The following is a 25005-nucleotide window of genomic DNA, read 5'->3' as shown; positions in this document are numbered from 1 at the left end:
CCTTCAAAAATACCATAAAAAAAAATGAGAGCAAATAAATAAAGCTTTTTCCATTTCTTTATTTTGACTGCCAGCAAAGTTGGTTAGCTGATGTTATATATAATACAAAGCAACAAGTAATAAGCGCATATTTTCGCAACAATTATAAAGAGCCGTTTCAGCTTGAAATTTCGATTAAAGCAAGCCACTATATTATGTAGCACAAATAACGGCACGCGAATCTGAATCTAGCACTGCTTGCAAATTCTCAGCGTTTATTTACTTTTAGTCCTTCTTAATTTTAGCTACGCTGATTTTGCACATTTTTCTTTAATTTTTTGTTCTTTCCGGTATGTTCGTTTGTATTTTTTGCACGGCTTCGTTCACTTCATTTGACTGCAGTGTTGGTGTTGTTTTTGTTTTTGCTTGCCGAGCGCAATTATGGAAATTCTCTTCAAAACAAGCGCAGACAAGAAAACGGCCGCATAATCAGCGAAATAAAAGCAACCAAAAGGTAGAAAAGACAACGAAAGCGAAGTAAAAAAAAGGAATTATAAAAGAAGCAGCTCAGTCGGCAGGTAAGAGCGCATCAAAGTGTGAAACTCAAACAATTCAGATGCCAAGTGGAGAGAAATTTCATCTGTGACAACCGCAAATGCCGTGAATATTTTTAACGCGTACTACAAATGCTAAAACGCAGGAGGCAGGGAAACAAAAATAATAATATCTTCTGCGAAAACAATGTTCTCTATTACCAAGTTTCATGTATATATATTTATCTAGGAGCATATCGCATCCAGAATTTCATGCATATAAGTTTAGAATATTTTACCACATAAAAATGAAAAGAGCAGGGGAGGGCAAGCCACTCTGTATCTGTATAATAATCTTAGTCTAGGTTTTAGTTTTTCGATATTTTCATATCCTGATATATCTGTATCTTTACCCAATCTGAGTAACTGAAATGTAAAATGATATCGAGTCCAAATTTTGTAGAAAATAAGACGATTGCCTATTGTCATTTTTATACTGACTCACTTGTTCGCAAATATTCCGATAGGCACTATAGTATAAACAACTTTCTAATCTATCTACATTGGAAGATATACCCCCAATTTATAGCTGTCAAGAAAGCCGTCTATAATATTATGAAAAAATCATTTTTCTTTCAATTTTGCAGTCGCTTCCAACTATGTGCCAAAGAGGATGAATAATATAGCCAAATATATAATGAACACGCTGACCAAAACCACACATGCAAGTTTTTATTTAAAATTTATTTACTGGTGTGGAAAATTATGGTGATGTCGACTGCGAACGTAGATGATGAAACTTTCAACAAAAGAAAGAACAATTGCAAAAACGCACATTTCCATTGCATAGCCACAGGCGCATGGCGATGATGTGAACATTTCTCAGAAAAATATGCGTTGAAAGACACTTTTGCCAGTCCACAACAACAAAGCAATTGCAGTCACAAAAAAATTATATACAACAAAAACGACAACAACAATAAGTGCTTAATTCACACGCTTGAATACATGCTGAATGCGCCTTTCGTCGGTGTCGTCGCCTAAATGAAGTTAACAATCTGTCAAATTGGTAAATTATTTCTGCTGCTGACAGCTTTCTTCCTACTCCTCGATTCCCAACAGTTAGTGGGTGTGCATTGTACTACCGAAAAAGTTGCCATTGAACGTTTGAATGCATCGGCTGCTGACACCATAGGTGAGCTGACAACGGTGGCTGCAATAAGACAGGCACAAAAAACCACAACCACAAACGTGACAGCTGTCAGGGCAGTGATAGTTGATAAGGTGTGTAAGCACAATAACAAACAAAACAACAACAAGAAAAGCAGATCCTCTGAGATTTGCATTGAAGAGCACAGTCAGCCGCAAGAAAACGAAGAGTTGGCAGCACTGGAAGAGCCGCACACGATAGCTGAGTACACTACAACAACAAAAGCTTCCAGCACCAAGCGAATTCAGTTGCTGCATGCACCAAGTATTGGACATCCAATTGGCGGAGAATTAATGAGCACAGTGGAGTCAGCTCGTGTGCAACAGTTCCGCGCTGAGGCACAAGATGTGGCGCAAACACAACACAAATTAATTACAGCAACACCAACAACGCAGTCAACGGCGACTGCAGCGCCAACAGCGCCAACAGCAACTGTGGTAACCACAAAACTGCGGAGTGTTGGAGAACTCTCAGGTGGACAAAATGTTGCAAATATTGACTCGACAACAGAACGACAAAATCACCAAAGAATGGCACATAGTGCGCAACAACAACGAGTGCGGCAGTTGCAGCGGGCTGAGCAGGCAAGTGAACAGCAACAATGGCGACCGCAAGCGCGGCAACAACGCCGAGCAGAGCAAATACATCGACCGCGACAGCAATTTGACACAACACGGCAGCCATTAGCTTCGAAAGCAACAACAGCAACGCTCAGCGGAAGTCTTGCACGCGCTCACTTGTCCTCCGAAATGAAGCAGTCGCCAAAGTTTTCAACCAAAATGTCGCAGCAACTGCTGCCAACTCCACTCACACAGCAGCGACGAAAGTCAGCAAATAAGGAGAATGAACCAAAAAGACAACTGCAACAAAAACACGCAAGAACGAAGATACGCAAGCAGCGCAAACAGAAACCACTTGAAGGAGGACAACAACAAAAACCACTACAACATGTGGCGCAGGAACAATTATCGACTTCAAAGCCACTGCCAGCACAAAAGCGCCAACCGCAACCAAATGAAACGGAACGGCGGCAGCGAGTGGACGAACAGCTGCAACAGGATGCTCAGCACGTTCACGAACACGAACCGCTGCGACAACAACAGCATACCGGCGAGCGCCAGCAACATGTGGGCGTTTTAATTCCATCCCGCATTTTGGACGTGTTGCATGTGCAACAGGGCTTTCACAATTTTCTGGACTTCTTTCATGTCAATCTGCAAAATGCCAGTGTCGATTTTCTACGTGATGACGGTAAGTACCGCAACATGATTCACATACCAACATGCACATTTCTACCACTGTTATTTCGTAAATATGCGAGCAACAAATTTATACAGCATGCTTTGCATAGGAATTATTGTACCTTTCACTGAGTATCGACTAGCCGAGGATAATTTTGAAAATTGCGCAACTTGGCGATTACAGACACGGAAGGGTGTTTAGGACTATTGTTTAGGTTATATTAGACTGTATTTAACATTAGGGATGCAAAAAATGCAATAATAGAAAGTTATTTACAGTTCTCGCCGACTAGGTAACTCTTCGTCTGTAGTTAGAAGAAGTCCATTAGAGTAAAGGCATCGCAAATGAAAACGCAAGAGTTACCGGGTTTGTCCGGAAAGCAAAAGGACTGAGATGATTTAAATAAAAATGTATTGAACCAATCGTTACAACTCTTAAAAAACTTTCAAAATAGGCTCCTTCTGCGTCGATACAGCGCTGCCAGCGCGATTTCCAAGGGCGTCACGGAAGGCATTCTCCGAAATAGCCTTGAGAGCCGAGGGCTTAGATACCCTTTTTTGTCTCAAAATGCTTGCCTTTCATCGGCCTTTGCAGAAAAACAAACAAAAAAAATTAATTCGTTAGCAGTGATTATGTTATTCAAAAGATTTTGTCGTCAGTGAGCACTTTTGGGACCATCTTCGTTCCGTCACAATGTCATGCACAACAGATTGTGATAAATTTAACATCAGGGGGATTAGAAGTCGCAGGTCTCACAGCTCGGTTTTCATCAGCGACCTCTTCCGGGCCCTCCAAAAAGGCCTGGTGCCACCGATACATACTATTTCTGGTCACCGAGTTTCACACTCTAATAAACGCTGTTATAGTTCGGAACAGAGGATAGTTCAAGCCGAGATAATATAGTTTCAATTCAATAATGCTTGTGCTCCAAGTGCTAGCTTCAGGTTTCGAAGGCAGTCTTATTCAAAAAAGAACCTCACGTGATGGTCGGTGCTACCACTGGCAGCCAAGAGATTGCTATATCCTGGAACGATCTGATTCTGATTTAATAACTGAACTGAAAGCCATCAGCTATCCGGCATATGATTTGATAGCAATTTTAGACGACGGTCCGGATGTATCAGCGATAGTAGAAACTTATGGGCTCTGTCGAAGACGGCTAAAAAACTTCGACTTTTCTCTCATTCTCTGAGTTTGATATTCATATCTTCCACATATTGCATTTGAGAATTTTTCCCCGCTCTGAATTGAGTCATGTTTGTGACTGTGTTAAGACTGCGGACTGATCAAAGTTTTTGTGGCACAGACAAAAAAATTTGCATAAATACGGCATAAATTCAGCCATTTTTATTCGATCTAACATACATTCTTTGAAGCACCTTCCTATGATTAGCAGCCTAGAAGCCTAATCACTGTTAAACGCGGCTGTACTGTCTTTCTTGGTTGGTGGCTACCTATACTACCTATTTCTTAGTGGCCACATGAAAATCCTCAAAAAGTTGCCAGAAAAAACATATGCTGTGACTTCATCCACATTTTTAAAGCCTTTAAATTCTTTTACGACCGAGTGTATTAAATTTATAAAACCACAACCAAAAATATAATATATTTTGGCATTAAAATTTACTCAAGCATAAACTGGCAAAATATGCTACTTACTTACGGCATGGTGGTGTCGCAACATTCAAAATAATTATCCTTTTGCGCTGACAAAATTTATGCAGTTTATAAAAATATATACATTTTTTAACATCCTCAATAAACATTTCACTTCACACTCGTAAAAAAGATTATACGCATATATTTTAACACATGTATTTATCTTTACCTTCTTCTTTCAACTGATTTCTGTTGCATGAACACGTGCGCACACACGAACGCAGATTTAAGTGGCTTCATTAAATTGCTTGAACATCCGAAATATACAACTGTGGTGAAAACCTTAAATACCGGGATTAATCTCGCTGACGAAGAGCAGCCGCTGAATGGAAAATCATCAGCAGCAACAGCAACAGCGGCAACACGGCCAAGTCAGCGGCAATCACATCAACAGCAATCTGTAGCAGCGGCACAGATTAATAATGCAACAGCGGCTTTCTCGAAGGCTGGCGAAATGAAAAAGTCATCAACGTCAAGTAATGCGCCACTTGTCGCCTACTGTCACTTGGCCGAGCAGCTGTCACGAGATTTTAATAAAACAGTACTCGTTTGGCCGTGTCCGCGAATGAAGGTGAGTAAAAGAAGGTCATAATAGCTTTGTATATTCTACATACTTACATTCAGGCTTGGATTGCGGCTTTGTGCAGGCGGCAAGTGGAAAGATTGTTTATTATGAAACTTTACTTTATTTGTTTTGCTCTGTTGTTCTTATAAAGGGTACGAGACTCAAGAAATAATTATTTATTATTATTATTAATAATGCTGCGCCTACACCTGGAAGATTGGTTGCTTGGTGTTCTGCCATAAAGTGTTTATAGCTTTATATTATGACTATTTTCCAAATAGCTTGCTCATCCTAAAACTAAATCGCTTGCATATAATATATGCACTGAAAAATTCTTTTTTTCAAACAAGATTGGAACATTTTCAACTCCTGGTAACCTTATTCGCCGCTATAAAGTAATAGTGTCACTTTTTTATATTTTATAAAAGGAAAATAGTGTTAAACTATCATACATAGTTATTAGCAATGGCCACAGGCAAATCATTCGCTATTTTTGGAGTTAAAATATTGCTTAAAATTTTTCTGTGTTTAATTCGAAATAAAAGCTCCGTGCTTTTAAAAGAGCACTCTAGACTATCTTCCGTTGATTTTCTCGACTTATAATTGCATCGTTAAGGTTTAAGGATGCCTTCTCTTCAACTATCAAGTGTCGGAAAAGTTATTATTAAAGGTATTAAATATTATTGTCTTTCTGGCAAGTATTTCGGAGAGAGGCTTGTGCTTTTTTATAATTATGATCCCTCTATTTTAAAAAATTTTGAGAATTTAGGTAGCTGGTTGTTCATAATTTCTGACCGATTTGCTTTTGAATAATATGCAAATACACTTTTTTGAGGAGTAATATACCAGGTTGTTTGATAAGTTGTGTCGTTTGATAAGAAAAATAAGAAAAGTACAATTTTATGATTCAAAATACATTTTATTATTCAGTATAATCTCCCTGAACATTAATACACTTGCTCCAACGATCCTCCAATCTGTAGATCCCACCCCTGAAGTGGGAATCCGGAAGGTCTGCAAAATACGCTTCAAAAGCCGTTATGACCTCTTCATTTGATGGAAAATGCTTGCCACGCATAAATTTTTTGAGTCCTCGAAACAAATGGAAGTCGCTGGGGGCCAAATCTGGTGAATACAGTGGTTGCTCCAACAATTCGAACTTTAATTCATGGATTTTAGCCATTGTCCAAATGCTCCTGTGAAACGGCGCATTGTCCTGATGAAAAGAATTTTTTTCTTCTGCAAACCGGCTCTTTTTTTACGAATTTTTTCCTTCAACTGGTCCAAAAGATTGCAATAATATTCAAAATTAATTGTTTTACCAGTTTACAAGTAATCCACAAACAAAATTCCTCTCGCATCCCAATAAACTGATGTCATAACCTTCTTGGCCAATTTCCGGACACGAACACGTTTCGAAGCCGAACAACCAGGTTCACACCATTCTTTAGCCTCTCTTGTTTTGATTCAGGGTCATGGTGATAAACCCAAGTCTTATCCATTGTGATGAATCTATGCACAAAATCAACTTTATTCTTTTTCAAACGCTCCAAATGTTGATGAGAAAGTCGCATTCGAATGTGTTTTTGTTCCATTGTTAGTGAATGTCGCATCCATTGTGCACACAACTTTCTAATACCCAAAATTTCACTTAAAATATGGCTCACACTGCCTAATGAGATGTGTAAAGCCTCTACTAAATCTATCTCAGTCAATGGATGATCTTTCAAAACATATCCTGTATTTTGGCTATCATTTCTGGTGTTGACCACGTTGCTTGTACGATCACTTTTAAATTCAGCAACCCATCTTGATACTGTTATAATTGTAGGCGAACAATCATTATACACTTTTAACATTCGTTCGTTGAATTTCTTTTGGTGCTGCCTATTGACCATATGATACAGCGATCACTTGATTTAGACCTAGGGCAAAGTTAATATTAGTCTTATGTCTCCTCTAAAAATTTGATATCTACATATTATATATAATTTAGGATTATTTGGAAATTGTTAGTAATACCGTTTGTTATTAAAAAAAGTATTTGGTTTAATAAGTTTTTTGTGCACTTTCTAGCATGCAAAATTCACAAAAAATGAGAAGAAGTTGCCACGCTACGAGTATGCCGAGTAATGCGAAGTTCCGCCAAAAAGTTCGAACAAGAAATTATTTCATCCTATTATAATGTAAGAACGTTCCAACTTTATAGTTCATGTCTTTTATTTCAACTGGAGCTGATTCAATCCTGACTGCTGAAAATGTAGCTGCCAGCACGAGAAGAGCGATTTGTTCAATCAAAAGATGATTTTGTTCCGAATTGCTGCATTTGCTTTGATGAATCGTCCAATGCTAGAATTTTGTATATATTCAATAATAATTAGTTTTTATAATTGCATTATTTTCACAAATGACAAAACTTGTCCGAGATTTTTTTTTTCATTACGTAAATTAATTTGTGTCTCGCCAGCGCATCATACATAAGCCATAGTTCATAGTTGGCTACAGTGTTCACTTGAGTAGAGTACACAGTGTACTTGTTCATGAACTTGTGGGTACTCGTGAGTTTTTTTCTTATGCTATTTGCAGCTTTTTCGAAATGTTTCTATGCTAGCGACACTTGCCACGTTGTTTGTATTACTCGAGTGCACTACATAAGTGCACTTGCTGTGGAAGTGAGTGCGCGAGTAGAGAATGCAAACGCTGATGAAAGCGAAACACGCGGAGGCCTGTACAATTGTGAAACACAAGCTAAGTAGATAAATTATTTATTAAAAATTGAGGGACGAAGTGAAGCCTTTGACAAGCTAGAAAAACGATGAGTAATTTATGTTATGAAAAAGTGCTAAAAAGCTGGATAAAAAATAAATATCAATTTTATTAAGATTTTGCATAAACTTATGCTTATTTTTAAACTTTTTTATTTTATTTACTCAAAAGGAACGGGATATAGCAGTATTAAGATCGCTAGCTGCAAAATAGAGACTCACCAGTCTTAGCACCAAATACACTTAAACTACAGCGGTAAGCACGAAGTAGATTTCTCTGCCAACTATTTGCTGTATGTTATATGCACACATATACAAATAATTCTATTTACGTGTGCGTTCAAGCAGAACACACAGAAACGTGCCACAAAGGACATAACGAATTCTCAGCGCGCCACAGAAAAGCACACACACACTCCCACCGCACATAGGCGTGTAATTCATTTGTGTGCGCTCAAGTTGTGGAACTTGATGAAAGTGAAACACACACAACAAGCACTAATTGCGGCAAACGAATAAATGAGAAAGTGCTTAAGAATTGCGATACGAGTTATGCCGTACGTTTATATGTCAATGCAGATATATATATGTATATATATCTACATATATATATATTTCTTTAGTGAATATATGTTTGTGCATCGAGGTTGCAACAGTGAAGGCGTTTGACTTGGCTCAGACAGTTTTTAGCTACTTCGCGAGATTTTTTGTTGTAGTTTAGGATTCTGATATAGTAAATTTGAATATGCGTCTTAATAATAATCCAATAAGATATGCTTCCCTACAGATTTTTGTCTGTAAAACTGTTCATCTTGGAATTGAGTATTTTTGAGACAGTGTACACTTAAGGCAGCAGTATATCACAAATTATAACTTTCTATATACTTGATTCCCAACGCAAGAGTTGACTATACTCAGGAGGAGTCTTAAGTATATTCCGTTGAGAGCTAATTACCTGGGAAATAACCTTCAACGCTATAAATTAAATTTAAGCACAAATTTGTCACTAACCCGTTATAATGTTATGGATGTGCTCACATCACACGGTCTCAAATGAAATTTTTGTATGCAGAGCATTACTTTGGACGCGAGTATTTCAAACAGTTCAGCTTTTTATCAGCATGGATTACATAACTCAAAAGTGTTTTGTTAGCTCACCTCAGGCTGATTCCAATTTTCTTTAATCTATTTAAAGTCATCTTGAATACCAAGAAATTTCAGAGAAATCAAATTGTCTCTAAGTAATATCAGGATTGGCCTAAAGTAAACATATCAAAAATATATAAAAACAAGTAAGGAAGGGCTAAGATCGGGTGTCAACGAACATTTTATACTCTCGCATGATAAAGTGATAATAATTTACTTACATATTTTTTTATTTTGCTGTAAAATTAATTAGATTATATCAATTTGTGTACTTTGAGCATTGAATTGTATTTTCATTTCCTAATGTATATATTATACAGAGAAGGCATCAGATGGAATTCAAAATAGGGTTATATTGGAAGAAGGCGTGGTTGTGAACCGATTTCACCCATATTTCGTACATGTCATCAGGGTGTTAAGAAAATATTATATACCGAATTTCATTGAAATCGGTCGAGTGGTTCCTGAGAAATGGTTTTTGGTCCATAAATGGGCGACGCCACGCCCATTTTCAATTTTTAAAAAAAGCCTGGATGCAGCTTCCTTCTGCCACTTCTTCCGTAAAATTTAGTGTTCCTGACGTTTTTTGTTAGTCGGTTAACGCACTTTTAGTTATTTTGAACATAACCTTTGTATGATATGGAAATGCCTGAAGAAAACGACTGTGTAGAGTTTGGTTAACATAGCTATAGTAGTTTCCGAGATATGGACAAAAAACTTAGTAGGGGGCGGGGCCACGCCCACTTTTCCAAAACAATTGCGTCCAAATATGCCCCTCTCTAATGCGATCCTTTGTGCCAAATTTCACTTTATTATCTTTATTTATGGCTTAGTTATGACACTTTATAGGTTTTCGGTTTCCGCATTTTGTGGGCGTGGCAGTGGGCCGATTTGCCCATCTTCGAACTTAACCTTTTTATGGAGCCAAGGAATACGTGTACCAAGTTTCATCATGATATCTCAATTTTTACTCAAGTTACAGCTTGCACGGACGGACGGACAGGACGGACGGACGGACGGACAGACAGACATCCGGATTTCGACTCTACTCGTCACCCTGATCACTTTGGTATATATAACCCTATATCTGACTCTTTTAGTTTTAGGACTTACAAACAACCGTTATGTGAACAAAACTATAATACTCTCGTTAGCAACATTGTTGCGAGAGTATAAAAATGCATGAGTATGAAACTAAAGTAGAACAGAAATAATAAATTGATTTGTACATAAATGTCCATTTTAAATTGGAAAGTGCAAATGCAAGAAAGTCAACACATAAAATTACACATATCTGCCTTAATCCATGCAGAAATATTTAGCAATTACGCTGTGTATTCAAATGTATGTATATAAATTTATTACACATACAAAAGCATTGCTATAGATTCTTTAAATACTTATATGTATGTATTTACAGGCAATGCATCCTTTCTATGAGTTTAAGGCAGTATTAGTGCCACAGCATCGCTTGCTTCAATAATTAATAGCGAAAATGAAGCTGTTGTGGCTTTTGAACATTGCTGCAGCATTTGCGATAACGACCTGTGGCACAACATTCGTACGTCGGTACACAATTTGCTTGGTTAAATTTATGTACATATATGCGTGTGTCTTAATACGCTGAAGTTGATTAAATAAATGCATTTGAAATACAGTGATGTAGTTACGTCTGCGACATTTGTAAAATCGAGTTTTATATTCTCAAACCTACTTGCGAAAACATTTCTAAGCCACATGAGATCCGTTACCACCACAGTTTGTGTAAGCGAAACTAAACCGAAACTGAACCGGTTATTTAACAAAGTCTTTATGAAATTGCTGTGCGCCACATGAAGTCTTTCCGAAGAGGTATCTTTGAACTTAAATATATGCATACTTAAATGTGCTTTGGATATATAGTATATTAGTATTTTTATAAAAGCATATACATATATTTACCATTTATGGTGGCCTTATGTGCCTTTTACAGTTACACATGAATATTGGTCTCGTTTTTCGTTTGCATGCCTTCAGTGCCCATTAAGTTTCAGCCACATATACAGCATAGTTGTTAATAAATAGTAGTGCAACCTTCATTCAGGCTTTTGCGGCACGTGCCATGTACACGAGCAAAAAGTTAGTCACTTAAACTGTATTTTATTACACCTGCAGTCATTTCTATGTCATCAAGCGAGATGGCCGATATAGTTGGCCACTGCATCCAACATTTAAAATTTCCAAGTATTCTTTGATAGTTTTTTAAGTTTGGTGAGAAGTGGTGGACGTGCTTGAAATTTGGTAAGCCTTTAATGTGTTTAGACCGCTACTGAGTTTTAAATTAAGAATCATTATAAGGTTGGTTGTAAAAACACTTCTTTGTAATCGTCAAAAGCAGAAAAACATTTTACTAAAAAAACATAATTTTTCCTAAAAATAAATAAAATTTAGCTCGAATTGTAATAACACTTGCAATATATATCATTTAATTGTCAAGATTACTGAGTGAAATTACTAATAATTCCACTCACTTAATGCTTAATTGCCTGCCATAACCATCACTTGCTGTCGTTGCAGCAAATGTCGAAATGGAAATGAGCATATTACTTATAAACGGAAAGCACAAAGCAGCATGCTTCTCATGAAGTAAAATGCGGTTTGCTTGTGCTTAAAAGAGTCTTAGCTGTACACCTACACACCAGGCTCATATCTGCAGCCGTCCACATGTACAACACAGACCGGCAAGCAGCAGTTCATTTCGTTCGAGCCTCACCATCATCGAGCTCTCTGCTCGTTATGATTCATACAAAATGCAAGACCACTTATTGGCCGAACAAGTGCAACAACGGCACTCGTGCATACTTTCGACAAGTTTTGTTTTGTTTTGCTCAACACATTCATTGTGCCTTGGTCGAAGAATAATGAGTTGCAGTCAAGCGGTGTGTACTTTTTGCTGCTGTTTTGCTTCACTTCTTTCGTTATTCTTATTGTGTTTTGCACCTCTGCAAATCTACTCAACGCCTGATGGCTGTAAACAAACTGAAAATCTTAAATGTTTCTTTTTATTGATTTTGTTGTATTTTGTTGAGTTGGTATGTTGATTTATGTGCTTATTTATTCATATAAATGAATAATTCGTAACCGCATTATTTATTGCATTCAATTTGTTAGCAAGTGGGAGAAGAAATTTAAAAGTGGAAAAATACTTTCCTGCATTTTCATAGTTATAAATTATAAGCATAAAATAGTATAATTATCATTTCGGTGGCATTTATGCATTAATTATTTTATATATTTAAGAGTCTGAGGCAGCTTTAAGATACCTCTTTTATTCTTAATATTCGCTTCTAGTTCTCGTACTTATGATTTAGCTGCTCGCCCTTGCATGTTGGAGAAAACTATAAATTTTATCAATCGCAATATAGTACGATATCATTTCTTTATTATATTTAACATGTTTAATAAATCAGATATCCCCTTAAAAGATCAGAACTAAGAGACATATCATTTTACACGGCGTACACTGCGTATACGTAACAAATTAAATCACTCACATGCTAGTCCAGTGGACTTTCATCTATTTTTTAGCATATAACCTTACATGTAGCAACTTATTTTTATTCAGAAAGAAGTGAACTGCCATACATCCCGCAATCAGCGTAGCGTAATGCAATTGTGACCACATGTAAACAGCCTGAACTGCTGGTGCGACAGTGCGTATGCGCAACATTTCACTGTAATCACGCATTGCTCAAGGGATTTCGCTTGTTGATTCATATTCTTACATGCATTTTGAAAGCGAAAAATGCAATTGGCTCTGGGAATCATACACAGACAATGTGGATAATGTAAACACATTTGGATGCGACGTGACACGCGCATTTCAGAAACTAAGCGTTGTTATTGCGATTTCTCCAAAGAAAACTTGCTTTTTCTGTAAGCTGTGTGCCATTATCATTTCGCATATGCAAACTGTTGGCTTCATCTAACTTTTTACGGCATAAATGCAAACAAAATGCACTTTAAAGCTCCAAATAGACGCTGCAACTGCTCATTCAGCACGCTCAAACTGCACACATGAAGAGCAATTCAAATTGTCTCTGGCACAATGTAAGCGAGACGAGAGCATTCATTTGTTTGCTCGCATATATGTATGTGTGTGCACATCTAGTATCAGTTTACAAACTAAAACAACAAACACGCTTAATGCGGTTTTCTGTACTTTCCCGTTTTTTGAAATGCCACAATTTCCTCAGTTGCAATTTGATGCGAAAATTACTTTTTGTTGTTGTTTAGTTTTTGAATTTATGCTAAATTTATGGCAATGAGCAGATAGCGTACGAGCGAATAACTAACTTTGCTCCAGTAATTGCCTTAAAAATCACAACTTTAAATCGAGCGCAAGAGCAGCGCGCAACCAGCCATCCATCCAGTACAAAACCACTTCGACATTAAATCAGCTTTATTGTGCACTCGCTTTATGGTTTTATGTGCATTGCACTTGCAATGGGGCGATTTATGTACCCGCAAGTAAGATTGATTAAGCTTTTATGTTCGCAGGCAATATTAAATGTTGCAAGAAATTTTCATTGCCAGAAACTTTGCTTACTCGTGGCTTGATTTTCTTTCTTTTGATGAGCTAAAGCAACACTTGAGTTGAAATTTAAGCTTCAATTCTTCTGGAATCAAAATTAAAATTTAATTTTCATCGAATGCGAGGTGCATTTACTTTCAATGAAAAGCTTATGCTTCCTAGCCGAGGTAAATTTATCCATTTTTGTTATAGTGGCAACTTTTTACAAAAATATTATGCATTATATGGATTTTTGAACCTCAATTCAAATATTTTTCAATTAAAATGTGCAAAACTATGCTACACAATCGTGCTTTCAAATGCACACACATAATTTTTGTAATTTTTTAGCGATATTCAACATACAAATAGAGGAATATCTGATCTCTGAAATGTACGTTATTAGAAATATTTTTAATAAAGAAATATTTTTCGTTGCAGTTTTTGGTTGCAAGTGTCAGAATTTAAAATTTATTTTCAACAAAAATGTTAGCGAAAGAACTAAAAATGAACGAAAATTTAGAGTTTCGGTTTCAAAGGGCTGTTAGATCAAAACTTTGGTAGAAAATATTCCTCTTTTATTCTTCATATTTATTCCAATAAAAATATTTGGGCCTTAAGTCAGAAATACTGAAAGCCATTCAATATTTCCCAACTATTAATTGTGCAGGTTTTTTTTTTTAATTTCGATCATTATCTATGCATCATTATCAACAGTATTGAATGAATTTTTTTATATTTATTTTATATAACCTTCTTTATATATAACATGTGCTTATACATATATACGCGGGTCAATAAGCTATCAAAAATACAAAGTTTTCTTATCGCTCAAACTTTTCCTGTATATGTTCATATTTATTTCCAAGGTCTATCAATCTAATAACCCGGCTACAGTAATACCAAAACAAGCGAAAATGAGTTCCAATCCGTTAAATCTACTTTCAGTATCTTCAGCATTCATGGCACATACATTCCATTATATCGTTATATTATGCATAATAAGATTTATAAGTTATTTGTTGAGTTTTTATTATTTTCAAGATAATCGGAACAATTGACACATCGTTAATAGTAAACGCAATCCGTAGAACAATACTCATTTAGCTAAAACAATTTATGCCCTAATATCATCAACTCAGTATGTGATCGGAAACGCAAGAGCGCTCACTCGCCCACATATAATATAACAAAGTAACTGTGATATGCATATTAACGTAACGCATTCACTCACTAATATCAAAACAATGGCATTTAATGGGCGCCTTAAATGCTGCCAACGGCTGCCCAAAACGCACGCTCGTATCTAGCCATCTATCTAGCTCCTACGTCTATTCCCATTCATTGCGACGCATTTCATTGCACATGAAAGCCTTAAATCAGTTTGTTTGTGTGTCGTTTCAATTTAGAATTCGGAACTGACAGCCTGCCCCACTGTCGGATTGTCCATTTGACCCAATGTAATGCCCAGCGGTTGATTCTCCCTCTTGAATTGGAAATTTATCAAATTCATTCACCAACACCTGTTTCCGGTGCGACCTTGCTGTGGGCATGTGTGACACAAACTCGTATGTAAATACGATTTTGCACACATTGTTTTGCTCTTGTTGCCGCCTGCTTACTCTTCACTGCGTACGTGCCAAAATCGGAAATCGAAAATTACGTATACGCCGTGTATGCCGCCAGAACGCACATATAAGTTTACTGTGTTGTTGCAGTTAACTGCTGTTTTATGCACAGCTATGCAAATGCATGTGTGCACAAATGTATTTACAATTATAATACACGTGTTGTTTTTATTGTTGCTCTTTAATACGCCTCTTTTTATGTGTATCTTATTACTTGTTTGCTTTTCCTATTGCTCGCGTCGCAACCGCTTGCCCATAAAGAGAGGTCATGTTTCGCATTGCAGCTTCTTGAATAGCACTTAAATATTCATAAATGCCAGTTAAATTGACATAACAACCAGCTGTTTGCATCAACTTTATATCGTCTCTTACTGTTCATGCATCTGCCTTCCTTTTACATATGGTAATGTAGCGATTTCGAATAGGTAAAGGGAATATTATTGTTTTAAACGACTGTAATAAAGCAGTTATCTGCCACAAAATATATATTAGTAGGTAAACAAGGCTTTCTCACGCCTGCTGCAGACATAAGTAAATAAATAAGATTTTTCGTTTTTCATTTATCATTATTTTATGAAGGCCAGCTGGCTACTGCCCGCAAATATGCTGACTGTCGGATAAAGTTATAAAATTTATAAAGTGCAGCAACAATATGCGGCTCCTAGGATTTTTTAGAGAATTTGCTGATTTGTGTTAAATCTTCTTTCGATATTTAAAATGAATGGAGATGAATGGCTCTTAACTCCAATAGACAACTTTGAGAGCGGGTCGTCTCACTAAGCATTTTTTATCTGATATCGAATTCATTCTCTTGAGGTTTTTATCTTACTAGCTGCTTTATAACTTATCAATCCGATACACTGAGAGCATACAAAGATTTTTACCACCAATCCGCCGGTTATATTTTTATTAGCATTTGGACGCTCTTGTTGATTAAGCATGCACCCTCACTTTTTAGAATAAATTTCATAATAAAATCTTAAAATTTGAGTCTGACAAACAAGAGACCCATACAAACATATTCTTGCTTGGATGTTTTCCAAAAACAGTGCTGGTACATTTGAATGCTTTCTCAGATATGAAAAATATTGAACTGAAGGAAAATTTCTTTTTGGTATATGAAAATAAGAGGAGTTCATTACAGGAATTCATTTTTTTGTGTTTATAATGAACAATGGTGAACAAAAAGTAACATTTTGGTCAACCACTTTTTGCCATTTTTGCCCGCTAGAGACATTATGCCATTAGTGTAAATCGAAATTTTGAAATTTCCAGATAGGAAGCTAGCGAACCAGTGTTGTGCTTCACGAACTGATGCAGAATCGCTTTCGTAAACTTCATAAATTTCATTGGTGGTGGTGGTTTGCATGGCATTTTTCCCTATTTATTGCAAAAATTTCAAAATATAGCGAATTTCTTCATTATTTCACTCATTTTTGAGCAGCTGTAACTTTTTGCCAATTTCCCTCAGTTGAATTTTTTTGATTTCATAAAGCTTAAAATCTCACCTTTCCAACACTGTATAACACAATGTGATTGGTAGCACTGGAGATATACGACTGCAACGATATCTATAGACAAAATACGAAAAGACTTTTACTACTACAAAATATATGCGAACAGTCCTCCAGTTTTTAAGATATCGAGATGAAAATAAGAAGCTACTTATTCGCCGAAATCGTCGATATCGGACCACTATACCATTTAGCCATACAAACTGAACAATCGGAATTAAGTTCGTGTAAGAAATTTTTTCTTGTTTTATTTACTTTTTCATTTTCTATCTCTAAACATACCAATAATATGAAGTTTTGTTGTAACTTTCGAAACAATCCCAGCAGTCGAGTTACCCTAATTCGCCACTCTAAACACTGCTTGTGTAGCGAAAACGCTGAGAAAATTATGAAACTCAAGATGCTAAGCAAATTAAGTGCTAAGAGAGTACGAAAGGGGTTGAGAAAAAAGAGACCAAGAGGAAATACAGAGCAAAACTCTTTGTATATGCGCTACCTGTGCGAATGGCCGATTTGGTGACCCAGAAATCACATCAAATGTGAAAGTTTGCGCAACGTTAAGCAACAAAGCATAACGGTAAAACGGTGCTGAGTCTCGACGGAAAGTTAAAATAAAGGAGCACCTTCCTTAGTGCAGCCACACCCACACTCCCGTGTATGCAAACATCCGCTGACATTACATTTTGCATAATAGAAGGTATTAGCTTTGGCTGCCGGCGCTAAATTTAATTTCAGCAACACAAACACACGCAACTCGCAACGCGCAACGCGCAACTTTCACAAATTTTGCAAATTTCGTAAATTCCGGCCAAATGCAAATGTTTGCACTCGTTGCAAGTTTTCAAGCGAACAAATTTCGCCACAACAGTTATGCCGTTACACTCACTTGCTACAAGTGCCAGATTTGCATCCCAAAGCGGCACTCTTTAAGTGGCACGCAGCAGCAAACTATTATTGCGCAGCTTTAAGATGGCAGCGCAAAATCAAGAAATAAACACAATAAAACAGCTTTCGTAGAAAAACGCCAAGCTTCTGCAGCTGCTGAGCGCGCAGGCGGAAATAAATGTTTCGGTGCAATTCAATAGCATCTTGTCGATGGTAAATAATAAATGAAATAGCAAATTTTTTATTGCTATTGGTGTGTGAAATGCGATAGTGAAATGCACAGCTCTTGAAAAGGCGCTCACAATCAAGAGCTACACAGCTTTGAACAGTCGCGTGAGTAACGAGAATGCTTTATTGCTGCTCGGCGACCAAACTAAATGGAAGAAAAGCCAACAAAGTTGACTGCATTAGACTGCATTAGACTGCAGAAGAAGGAAAATGCAGAAATGGGAATTTTTTGTGAAAAAAGAGGAAAACAATAACGAAAAAAAAGTATAAAACAAAAAAGTGAAAAACAATAACAAAAAAATAAAATAAAAATTTTCCGAGCGAGTGAAAAGTTTCGCTAAAACCCTGAAAAGTGGGCGGTGTTGTTAGCTTATGTGGAAGTGCTAACATATTGGTAGATAAATGCACGTTTTGTTTGGTGTTGATAGCAAAAATTATATAGAATGCTTAGCTAGGTTTTAGTTGCTGTAATACTAGCGGGTCACAGAGAACGTTTATTTTTGTTAGTGCTGTTGTTGTAGATTGATAAAACCTTTCTCAAGTATTAGAGAGTTATATTGCTTAAGGGATAGAGTAGCAGGTTTAAGAATCGATGAATCGTTATGGAATTTTCGTGCATATAACCGCAAATATTTCATGTGATGGAAAATCTGCGATGAATCCACCTGCTTATACGTGGAACTCTATATTACAAAAATTAAAGATCAAATCACATATATGTACCATATGTGTTAGTAGTCCTCTCTATTGCTGACTGAGTACATGAGTTGTCTGTTGTATTGTTTTATATAGCTAAAAGCCAATAATTGCTGTGTAAACTGTTGTAAATAAATAAATAAATAAATAAATAAATAATATACAAGTACACCATAAACATTTTGCATCAACTCTGCAAACTTGAAACCTTACTACACCTTAAAGCCAGCCATCACACCACTGAATCCTGCGTTAAAATGCGATTAACGATAATTGTGTCTAACATCAGCTGCAGGTATTGATAATTTTCGTTTAGCTTATTTTCACAATTTAAAATTAAAATCCGAATTAAAGCGCAGGCGAAAAAGTCGCTTATGAGTAAATGAACTGTAAGCAACCAACACAGATAAACACCACATTTTATGGTGCTGCACCTCAACGCATTTGCGGGAAATTAATAGTGAAGCAGCATCGAAAAGCAAACGGCAAAAATATTGCCAATCATTTGCAGGAGGAGAGAATCTATAGTCGTTTAAAGAGATGTAGACGCGAGTGGAGGCGAAATTCTGTGTATGCAAATGACATACAGATGGTGAAAATATTTTGCATATGTCCATACTGCCACACATAACACATATGCAAGCATAAATATTTGCTTATAATAAAAATTCGATTTTCCTTTCCTTGGTTATTCATCATTGAACTTGTCCAGCTGTGCGCTAGGCCAGCAGATGTTACCTCTCAGTGCACTTTGCTTAAGTTTAGTAGTTAAAGCTTGAAATAAAAAGTTTACTATTTTTCTATTTATTGATTTCTAGAAACTTTTAAAGTTCATTAGCGAAGTTACGAGCCTGTTATCTTGCGTTCAAGTGCTTGAAATTGATTTTGGCAGATTTCACATTGAATTTAACCTAATCGTCTTTTACAAGGTTTTTAATATATTAAGGTGAAGGTTTGAGGCTCTATAAAGTTTTTTTAATCGTTTTGAATTGATAATCAGTTTTCTTTCAAGTTTGAAGAAGTATTTGTTGCCCTTTTACTCCGATAATTTCATTTGCTTCGTATCCATTGCAATTATTTATTTTACATTTTGTCCAATATTTTAACTAGGGTGCTTCAAAAAATTAAAAAAAAAAATTTCAACTCTTACCTCCTCAAATGTTAGTGATTGACAGAAAAAAATCCTCCCTCAAGCCAGGCGCTTTTTGTTTTTTAGTTTCCTATTCATTTAACAATTCATTTTCTTTTCTCAAAAGTCACCATCACATATTCAGAAAGTTGGCTTTTCAAACTTTAAAAATTTGATTATCTCAATCAGACGATTAAAATAGTGATTTGAAATTTGTAATTTCTCAATAAAAATGAAAAACGTTTCTGAGAATAATAATTTTGTGGCGGAAGTTTTGAAGTTTCAAAAACCAACTTTCGGGATATGTGATGTTTACTTTTGAGGAATGAAAATTTGAGGAGGTAAGATTTGAAAAAAAAAATTAAAAATTTTGTTTGAGGCACCCTGATTTTCACTATATACATAATTTTTCCTTTTTAGGTTTTCACCTCGTGACCACTAATCCGAATATTGCCATATATTTTCACATACAAAGTATACAATACCGGAATCTACATTGGCTTACTTCTTACCGAAAGTATTAGACATTTTGGGAGATCTTATTGAAATTAAGTTGACACATTTTCGTGATAATAAGGTAGTCCCTAAGTACTCCAAAAATGGGTAATAAGATCCAAGTCTTCCTCCAGCGATAATTCAAAAAAGAACAAGTAAGGAAGCGCTAAGTTCGGGTGCAACCCAACATTTTATACTTTTGCAACTTGCAAAAATCAAAGCCGAGGAAATTCTCTCGGAAGTTCGAAAATCTTTGTTCTAAGTATATGGGGACTAAGGGAAGTATTGGCCCCGTTTTTGACATACAGACATACCATAATAAGAGTAGGATTATCTCTTAAATTCAGTTATATATATCACGCATTGCCCGACATTTTCGTTCAAAAGTCAACTATAGGTACTGGGGTCCACATATTCGATACCTAGGGGCTTGAACAGTTTTTATTGGATTATTAAATCATAAGATGGCATACACTAAAGACATTATTAGTGCAAAGTTTTATCTCGTTATATTAATTCCTTTTTCATTTGTGTACTGGAAACTAAACGAATGAATTGGATTTTAAAGAAAGTTGGCTTTTGGGAAGTAGGCGTGGTTATTGTCCGATTTCGGTCATTTTCACAATGTGACATAAAAATATGGAAAAAATTGAACATAACAAATTTTATCGAAATCGGTCAGTCGGGTTCCGAGCTATGTGATTTCTCCAAAACGTGGGCGGTGCCACGCCCATCGTCCAATTTTCACACCGGCTCCCATAAAATCTTTCTCATACCATCTCAGTGGTAAAATATAATGTCTTTGGCGTATTTAGTTATTTATCGCGCTTTGTTAGTTTTTGGCAGTACCGTTATGTGGCGAGTGTGCCGATTATGCCCATCTACGAACTCGAACTTTTTTTTTTTTTTGTACTCAGAAACATGCATAATTAGTTTTATCAAGATATCTCAATTTTTACTCAAGTTACCGTTTGCACGGACGGACGGACAGACAGACAGTCAACCGGATTTCAACTTTTCTCGTCATCCTGATCATTTATATATATAACTCTATTTCTATCTCGATTAGTTTAAGGTGATACGTAAAACCGTTAGGTGAACAAAACTATAATACTCTGTAGCAACTGGTTGCAAGAGTATAAAAACACTTATCCCTGTCTTCTTAATTTGTTTCAGTTCAAAATAGAAGTCCAAGTATAAGCAAAAAAACACCGGTAATTTTGGTAACACCAAAGCTAAAATACCCTTCAAATATATAGAAATTTCCACGTTATAACTTGATTTCGATCGCTCAGTGCGTATGACAGCTATATCATATACCATATATGCATGTTTGATCTGGAAAATTTCATTGTATGTTGTACTCGTGGCTGTGTTTTAGGTAGTAACCTACTTAAAATAAAAGTCATATGAGAGTATGGCTGCTATGTTTTCCTATAGTAAACCGATATCGGCGGTTCAGACAAATGAACAGCTTCGTGGGAAGAAAAGAACGTATGCCTCATATCAGATCTACATCTAAAAAACTGAGGGGCTATTTCGCCTAAATACAGACAGACCGACATGGCTAAATCAATTCAACTCGTCATGCTGATCATTTATATATTTTTTATTTGTAAGAGCGTCTGCAAAGTTTCCTTCTGAGTGTTACAAACTTCGTCTAAATTTAATATACCCTGATAAGGGTGTAAAAAGGTATGGTAAAGAAAGCTTGATAAGGAAGACAGTTGGTAGACATTAAGAAATGTTTCATATAATGTCTATAATTGGGTCTTGGAAGAGCAACAATAGTTATATTTGGTTGCACTCAAAAAGAAGCCTTTTTTCTTTGCTTTGTGTTATTGTTATTTTTGCTTGGGAGCTTAATTAACCGGCATTTAAGTACAGTTTATTCTGCTGCACTTAATAACCGAGAGCAAGAGATAGGCGAGTGTGGTGCATATACAATATTTATCCTTCATTTAAAAATCATTTCAGCAGATGCCACGCGTCAGATTACACATTCACGGACTGTAATGACTACATTGTCACGTCCATGACGGAGTACGCAATCAGTGTAAACAAATTTGATAGCTGTTTATGACAGGGCTGTCGAAAAGAAGTGCTACATGTGTACAATGTTTGTTATTTTAGGCAACCCTGTAGGGAATTAAGTAGACTGGAAACCAGTTTATAAATACACTAAAATTTTACGTTACTAAACAGATGTTTACAGAAAACTTTTGAACTGAAACTGGCTATATTTAAACAGCGTTTGGTGCTATGAACACAACCAATGCACTACCCTTTAAATTAGAAGCCAACACCATTGAATATTTTTACGCGAAATCAAAAGCGAGCACTTGAGTATTTTCCCTTTATACCCGAGAGGTTTTTAGAACTTCTAAGCCAATTAAAAGTTGCGCTATTTCCATACTGGACTATGCGCTGTTCATAATACAAAGTTTCCACATACATTTGTGTACGTATTAGTGTGATGTGCAAAGCGTTTGCAAATGGAAAATGGCAGTTTGTGGTAGCGACATTATGTCATTCGTTTCACACACGATGCGTGCTTGCAATTTATTTCCACTTATTACAAAACAAATGGCTTGTACACACACACACACACAGCTTTATACACATATTGCAACCAGCTGTTCGCTGGAATATAAATGTGCAGCACGCACACAGTTAAGTGGTGAGGCCATTTAAATGCAAAACCGGTGCAACAACAAATCATGCACCTACACTGTGTCAGTTATAAATGGTGTAATGATGTAGCAAACTAACGGCGACTATGCCATAAGCATTTTGCTAGGCGCATTAACACATGCGCAAAGAAACTCATTTACATACAAACAGACAAAACGCACTGGAATCAACTATGCAATCGCAAAAAACACCCCTGTTATATAGTATACACAGAGTACAGAGTTCAATTGAAGGCCACAAAGTGGGCTCGACTCAAGTCTTGCTATTGTTGTTGTGAACTGAAAAGTTTGCAGAGAAGTTATTAGGTAAATCTTAGCATATTTAGGGACAGCACTTTGTACATATATATGTGCAGCAACGTTGTAGACCTAACGGTTGATTTCAACATCATAAAGCATAGTCACAGAATTATGTATACAAAAATAATTGGAAGGATTAAGTAAACTATTGGGCTAATCTGTTACTTCTACCATTTAACAGGACAGGAAATAGTCCGAAACAACTCTGAACCAAACAATTTTTTGACATTTTTTATTTAACTTTATTTACTGAATGGCAAAAAAATTTTATTGTGGAAAGTAAAAATCTTAATTAAAAAAAACTCATAAATTGTAGAAACTTTTCAAATACTAATTTCTCAACAACTTACGGGTTACAGTTCCTTTTTCCAATCCTCCACATTACCTTATACATCACCACTTCTGTCAACGCAGAAATCACTGATTGAAATCGCAAAAATTATTTCGCACAAATTGACCATTTCACTTTTTAATTTGCTCGCAAATTCATCGTGCGCAGTCATACAAATTTCTATTCAGCACCAACAGCAATTTGCAAACGGCAAACAAACCTGTCAATTGGCTGTGCTGCGCACATTTTTAGTTAAATGACCGTGGCTATTTGTGTGAGTTCAGCAAAAAAGAGTGGAAAGCATTGCGACAAATAGTGTGAAAACCAACAGAAAGAGAGAGGAAAAACTGCGCGTTTGTTTGTTTACTTCAGCGTTTATTTTTATGTGTGTGATGCGGCAAAACACTAGAAGTGAGAGAAAAAATGTTTTCAACTTAGCTTTTTTTGAATTTTCACACTTTTACCTTTCAATATATAACAGAGCATTTAGAAAAACTTTATTGATTGAAAGGGTGATTATAACAAATGAATTTTACTAATTACGTTATAACTGCAAATACTTTTATCAAATAGACAATATAGCTTAGAACATATTTTGTATCTCTTTATCCTCAACATAGAACGCGAGTTTCGGAAATCAACTTTCATAGTTTTGAACTGTCCTTATGGTGTAAGTCTATGCCATATTATATCGAAAATTGTATTTAGCATAAATGCGAAGCACAGCTGTTAACTTTGATTTCTGGTTGCACAGACATTCCTGCAGGAATCTAAGAACCTTTTTTAAAGCCTTAAATACATGCATTAGTTTGTAAATGACGCCGATACTATTATCGTTTACGTATTTATTATATATAATTAATACATATGTATATGTAATGTCTACAATTTTAATTTTTCATTGCTGTCACGTATACGCCATGTACGCCGAAATCGCTACAACTCGTGCGTAACTGCTCACTGTGTGTTTATGTGCAGATGGTTGCGCATTCCTTTGCTATGTTAAATATTTAATTTCGCATTTACTTTGTCTACGCACGGGAACAGTAAATGTTGATTATTTAAAGTCATATTAACTAAAAGCACTTTAAGGGTTAATGGTGATATCATTTAACTGTTTGGAAGTTATTAAGAATCTTAAAATTACTTAACATATATATATATATATCAGGGTGTTTTTTTTAACTATTAATTTTTTTCAGTTCCGTCACGAAATTTCCTTGGAAATACCTGAAAAAAAAATTCCCTGAAAATTTTAGCCCTAAATATTAACGTTCAGGACTGGACCAAGGCATGCAAACATTTTCCATTGAAAATACACGACCATCGTGATTTTTTATATTGAAATTTCTATAGCTATATATTATTATTTCCAAGGAAATTTTATGATGGGATTGAAAAAATGAATAGTTCAAAAAAAAACACCCTAATATATACAGCTGTTGTCAGTTAATT

General features: G+C 36.0%; 1 protein-coding gene across 1 annotated transcript in view; it reads left to right on the top strand.

Annotated features, from left to right (window-relative positions):
* The window catches only part of LOC120780223, a 94094-nt gene that overhangs the window by 29731 nt on the left and 39358 nt on the right, over positions 1–25005 (top strand). Inside the window, exons 2-3 of the mRNA XM_040112478.1 lie at positions 1160–2973; positions 4848–5194. Of these exons, the coding sequence (XP_039968412.1) occupies positions 1557–2973; positions 4848–5194 (1764 nt within the window). The 5' untranslated portion in view covers positions 1160–1556. The remainder of the gene's footprint in view (positions 1–1159; positions 2974–4847; positions 5195–25005) is intronic.

The sequence above is a fragment of the Bactrocera tryoni genome, chromosome 1 (assembly GCF_016617805.1).
Source record: "Bactrocera tryoni isolate S06 chromosome 1, CSIRO_BtryS06_freeze2, whole genome shotgun sequence".
NCBI lineage: Eukaryota > Metazoa > Arthropoda > Insecta > Diptera > Tephritidae > Bactrocera > Bactrocera tryoni.
Note: the sequence above shows the minus strand (reverse complement) of the source record. Positions and strands in the feature narration are given on the sequence as shown.